Below are 6,000 nucleotides of genomic sequence, written 5' to 3'. Positions count from 1 at the left end.
TCCATCCCTTATGTCATTTCATCAATGAATGTGGTTTTACTGCTATTTCAACATTTAGAGTCATCACCAGAAAAATAACACCAGAAAAATAACTTATTCGACAATTTTCACCTGTTTCAAGTAAATTTTTACTTGAAATAAGTAGGAAAATCTGCCAGTGGGACAAGATTTATTTTCTTATTACAAGCAAAAAAATCTTGTTTTTTCTACTTATTTCAAGTGAAAATCTACTTGAAACAGGTGAAAATTGTTGTTTTTTCCAGTGATGAGTCTTGTTTTAAGTGTAATGAGATTTTTTTACTAAAATGAGACATTTTAACTAGAAATAAGACAAATATTCTTGTTAAGATTGTGAGTTTTTGCAGTGATCCATGTTACTTATCCTGTGAAGGACAGAGTCATATTGATAAGTTCAGAAAAGTGTTTTTTATTGTTGTGTTTTGATGTATTTGATGTAAGCCCAGTGGATATTTAAAGCTTACAGAAGGCTGCATTTAACTGCTGCTATGTCATTCCTGCAGTATTTCTGCAGGTCAGTGCTATTATTTGTTATAGATTTTATTATTTGTAATCAGCACAGATTCTTTTTTTTTTACAACTCTAGTACTGCCTGTGAGGAAGGTTTTTTGTTCCCTGTGGGAGTTTTTCTGTGTTTTTCTATTAAACTACGCCTCGTTTTGGCTAAAGTTTAACCCGGTTTGGTGTCGTGCGATTGGGTTCAGAGAGAACGACCCATGTGTAGACGTGTTAAAGAGGTAAAGGCGTTTGTAATCTGTGCTTTTAATAAATCTGGCATTGTTTATTATAAAACAGACTGATTTTTGCTTGTGTAGTTGAAAAATACATGAGAACAGGACCTTGAAAAAAATAATCGCATATTAAATCGCAATCGCAATATTGAGGAAAAAAATCGCGATTAGATTATTTTCAAAAATCGTTCAGCCCTAGTGTGAAGATGCCTTTTTTTCCCTCCCCCATCCCCAGTGTCATCCTTTCTCTGATCTGATCTCACCAGTTGACTCATGTCTCATGTTGTTGTTTGTTTTGTCTGTTGTCTTGATGGGTTGTACTGGTCCAGATTTCACGGTGCTGGGACGCCAGCCCAGTGACAATAAAGGCTTTCTGATTCTGATTCTGATTCTGGTTCTGATGGCAGCAGCTCTCATAGAGGATGAATGGTAACTGGACGCCTGTGGTGCTTTCAGTGTGAATCCAGGGTTAGTGTGTGTGTTCCTGTCTGTTGGTGTGTGTGTGTTGGTGTGTGTGTGTTTCCGGTCACCTCTGGCAGCAGCTCCTTCAGGTCTTTCAGGTCCCTCAGGTCCGACCGTTCACCTCTCCATTCATATCTCCGTTCACTTCTCCGTTCTCCCTCCTCTCCAGTCTCTCCGTCTCCTCCAGAGTCCCGTGTTCCAGTTGAATCTCGGGCCTGTAACTTCCTTGTCTGGGAACAGAGTCCAGTTGGTCCTTAGTCTTCCAGCAGACACTATAAGGCAATTAAAACCCTTAATCCTTCTCTTAAAGGGGGGGTGGTAGCCTAGTGCAGAGCTGGAGCTGGCTGGAGTCTGGTCCTAGGTTCAAGCCCCTGGATCAAGCCCCAGGTCACCAGTTTGGGCCCCCGAGCAAGACCCTTAACCCTTACTGCTCCCTGGGCACCGTTGCATGGTAGACCACTGCTACTAGTTTGACTAGAAATGTGTTAAATGCATAAAAACCAGCAGTGCCTATAATCCGGGGCCTTATGTATGAATGTTGTTGTGTTTACTGACCTGGAACCAGTTTTATGTGGAAACTGAACTCACAACATTAAAACATCAAACATTAAAATGGTGAGCTTTTCAAAGTTGTAGCTAAGTTAGTTTTTCTTCCGGTAGTTTAACTTCCGGTCCCCCCCCTATCCAATCAGAACCTTCAACCCCCAGACCTGGAGAGGAATTGGAGAAAGACCATCAAACGTGTTTCCATGGAAACCTCAATTCAGAATTACTATTTCCATGTAAACTCCAAGGAAAATAGTTTAATTCAGAATTATTCAATTCTGAATAATTAATTCAGAATTAAAAAACATCATGTAACGGTGGCCAATCTGTTCTTCCACTTTGGTTTTGTAACAAATAAAAACAGAACACTTGGACTGGAGACGTGAATGTTGGAAACATCAACGGTACCTGAACTTCCTCATGCACAACCAGCCGACGAGAACCAGAACAATGAAGATCAGAACGGCCACCACACCCCCGATGATCCCGGCCTGGTTCTGGGAACCGGCTGGCGGTCCTGCAGACAGACAGACGGACGGATATGAGCCACTTCAGCAGAACCAACAACCATCAGAACCAATCAGGTCATTTAAACCAGGCATTGGTGCAGAAACTCGGGTTTTACCGGGTCTCTGTAGATCACTGTTAAATATCTCTAAAACCGTAATAGGTAGCATTATGAGACTAAAATATGTTGTAGTACAACGCGTCCCGGGTTTGTCAATGTTGTAATGAAGTCTGTACAATAACCTGTTGCCTAGCAACAAGCGTCCAAAATAAAATGGAATTAAAAACAAAATTGAAAGTTAAATATGGCAAAAACCGTAACAATTAGCATGATGAGGTTGTACGGTCGATTAGTGCCAATCGGGCCGAGTGTTTGTAAATTTGGTCGATATCTCTACGATAAAGTTCGGCCGAGCAATAAGCGCCACAATTTTCGCCTTTTTCTTTTTGCTTTTTGGCAACTAGCGTTGCCACGGTAACACTTTTGACTGAGAAAAGTAATGCCCATCGAGACACGATGGAGACGCATCCAACGATGTCTGACCTGCATGGGTGTAACGTTGTGGTTCGGACTGCATTAACGGACGAAAAAAGCGTGCGGAATAAGAAGAAGAAGAAGAAGCAGAGGTTCCTACCAGAGATGCTGATGCTCCTCTTGTCTCCTCCGTGCCGGTTCCTGACCGAACAGCTGACGGTGATGTTGGAGGAGACGACGACCTGGATGGTCTGGACCGCCGTCCTGACCAGGTACGACGTTCTCACCTGGAGACAAACGCAGGAAACCTTCAGGAGCTGAACCTGCAGCAGCAGCCGGTTCTTCACCCCGACCCCGACCAAACCCTGACCCGAGTTCAGCCTCTGATTCAACATTTCATTTTCATTTCATTTTTATTTATTCCATATCATGGGAATAGTTCACATATGTCCCATTCCATGATGGAAAAGGGGCAAGAAGAAGAAAGCCTTATATTACAAGCCCCTTTCTAAAAAAAAAATAAAACAATTCATATAAAGATGGTCTGTCCGTCTGTTCAACAATCAATACTTATATAATACCAAAAAAAAGGAATAATGAAAAAACAAAAAAATAAGAAAACATACACACTAACTCACCAACAATATAAAAACAGAAACAACAAAATATATTTTACCCGTTAAATTCATATTGTCTAATTGTATGGTCTTTGTACAATTTTTTGAACTGGTGAATATTTCTACAATCCTTCAAATCAGCTGCCAAGGAGTTCCATAATTTTACATCACATACTGAAATACACATTTGTTTTAAAGTAGTTCGTGCAAACGGATGTTTAAAATCAAATTTCCTCCTATGGTTCTTATCTTCTGAACTAAAAACGAAAAAACGTTGTATATATTCAGGCAATATTCTGCTTTTTGCCTTGAACATAACTAATAAAGTCTGTAACTCAACAATATCTTTAAGTTTAATTAATCCTGCATTAATGAAAAGTCCATTGGTGTGTTCTCCTGCCTCCTTTTTATGTCTGATCCGTACTGCTCTCTTCTGTAGAATAAACTAAGGCTTGATATTTGTTGTGTATTTATTTCCCCCAAACTTCCACACAATAACTAAAATAAGGCAAAATAAGGGAGCAATACAAAATTCGCATTGTCTTATAATCTAAAACATATTTCACTTTGTTCAAAACAAAAATATTCTTTGATACCTTAGTTTTAACATACTTTAACTGAGATTTCTATGTGAGGTTTTCATCTATAATTACACCCAACATCAGCAGCTCTGCTGTCATGGAGGGAGGAAGGAAGGAATAAGAGAGAACCGTATCGGCCCGAATATAAGACGACCCACTTTTTCAGTCTTATTTCAATGCAGAAAACACCGTCTTATATTCGTTTCACCATTTTCTGTTATCTCTTCTCTTATTTTCTTCTCTTTTCTTCCTTACCGCTATTTTTATTTTTCTTCTTCGTGGCAGGTAGGGATGGGAATTGATGAGATTTTTATGATTCCCATTCCATTTTCGATTCTGCTTGACGATTCGGTTCTTTGTCGATTCTCATTTGTAAAAAAAAAGGACAACAATGACGCAAATGGCGTTAATATGATGGGCAGCGTTTGTTAGTTAATTAGTTACCAGCAATATTATTAGCCAAGGACTAGCTAACGTTGCTGCTGAGCTGAGAATTACTGACATTAGTCCGGAGCGGATCGAAAACGCGGCATTCATTGATTGTTATTGCTGCTGTTTACACAAATGTTTTAGCATGTTGGTAGTATTTCCTCCCTTTGATGAAATATTCACTTAGCAAGTATTTCAAGTTGCCCTGTTGTCTCTTTTTTACTGAAATGTAACCGGACTATTGAGCGTTTGTATCGCTTGGGCACCATGTTTACTATTGACTGCTAGCTTAGCAACGTGTGTAATGACGTTGTTCGTTCCCACTGGAATCGAAAAGGGAATCGTTTGCAAAATTTGCAGATAATTCCAAGGAATTGAAACACTGGACGTTCTCGATTCCCACCCTTAGTGACAGGGATTGGCTTTGTCCTGGGGAGTTAGTTCAGCGTTTACAGATATCTAGTGGTGAGATGGTGTAACGTCTAGACCTGAATGGAAGACCACCAACACTTTTTCAGTCTGATTTCATGCAGGAAACACCGTCTTATATTCAGACCCTGATGAGACTCAGACCCTGATGAGACTCAGACCCTGATCCAGAATCAGACCCTGATGAGAATCAGACCCTGATGAGACTCAGACCCTGATGAGACTCAGACCCTGATCCAGAATCAGACCCTGATGAGAATCAGACCCTGATGAGACTCAGACCCTGATGAGACTCAGACCCTGATCCAGAATCAGACCCTGATGAGACTCAGACCCTGATGAGACTCAGACCCTGATCCAGAATCAGACCCTGATGAGAATCAGACCCTGATGAGACTCAGACCCTGATGAGACTCAGACCCTGATCCAGAATCAGACCCTGATGAGAATCAGACCCTGATGAGACTCAGACCCTGATGAGACTCAGACCCTGATCCAGAATCAGACCCTGATGAGAATCAGACCCTGATGAGAATCAGACCCTGATGAGACTCAGACCCTGATCCAGACTCACCACCGTGGTGTTGAGGCTCCACGTGAACCGGGGTTCTGGGTCGGCCTCGGCCTCACAGATCACGGTCTTGAGAGTCGGCTGATCCGGATCCTGGTCTCGGGTCAGACGGGAGATCACGGGAGGTCCTGGTGGAAACAGAGAGTTACAGAACATAAACATGTCTGGATGAACGACAGGTGGGGGCTGATGCTGGAGGACGTGGGACATCTAGACCTGAATCCAGACCTGCTGGATTCAGGTCTGGGTTCAGGTCTGGGTTCAGGTCTGGGTTCAGGTCTGGGTTCAGGTCTGGGTTCAGGTCTGGGTTCAGGTCTGGACCTAGTGGGGTGTTTGGGAGGACCGTAGGAGTGTTAGCAGTTAGCCTTCTGTAACCATCTTTAAACACATGTACAGTAATCCCTGGCTGTAACGCGATGGTCCCAGACCTGAACCCAGACCTGAACCCAGACCTGAACCCAGACCTGAACCCAGACCTGAATCCAGACCTGAACCCAGACCTGAATCCAGACCTGAACCCAGACCTGAACCCAGACCTGAATCCAGACCTGAACCCAGACCTGAATCCAGACCTGAACCCAGACCTGAACCCAGACCTGAACCCAGACCTGAATCCAGACCTGAACCTAGACCT

The 6,000-nt window shown here is 42.4% G+C and overlaps 1 protein-coding gene across 1 annotated transcript in view; it reads right to left on the bottom strand.

The window, feature by feature from the left end:
* Positions 1-5,192: 5,192 nt before the first annotated feature.
* The window catches only part of LOC133459405 (CD166 antigen homolog), a 38,333-nt gene continuing 37,525 nt past the window's right edge, over positions 5,193-6,000 (bottom strand). Inside the window, exons 11-12 of the mRNA XM_061739299.1 lie at positions 5,337-5,494; positions 5,193-5,234 (exon numbers count right to left, since the gene is read on the bottom strand). Coding sequence (XP_061595283.1) covers positions 5,193-5,234; positions 5,337-5,494 — 200 coding nt within the window. The remainder of the gene's footprint in view (positions 5,235-5,336; positions 5,495-6,000) is intronic.

This window comes from Cololabis saira, chromosome 14, assembly GCF_033807715.1.
Source record: "Cololabis saira isolate AMF1-May2022 chromosome 14, fColSai1.1, whole genome shotgun sequence".
NCBI lineage: Eukaryota > Metazoa > Chordata > Actinopteri > Beloniformes > Belonidae > Cololabis > Cololabis saira.
This window is presented reverse-complemented; position numbering and strand designations above follow the sequence as displayed.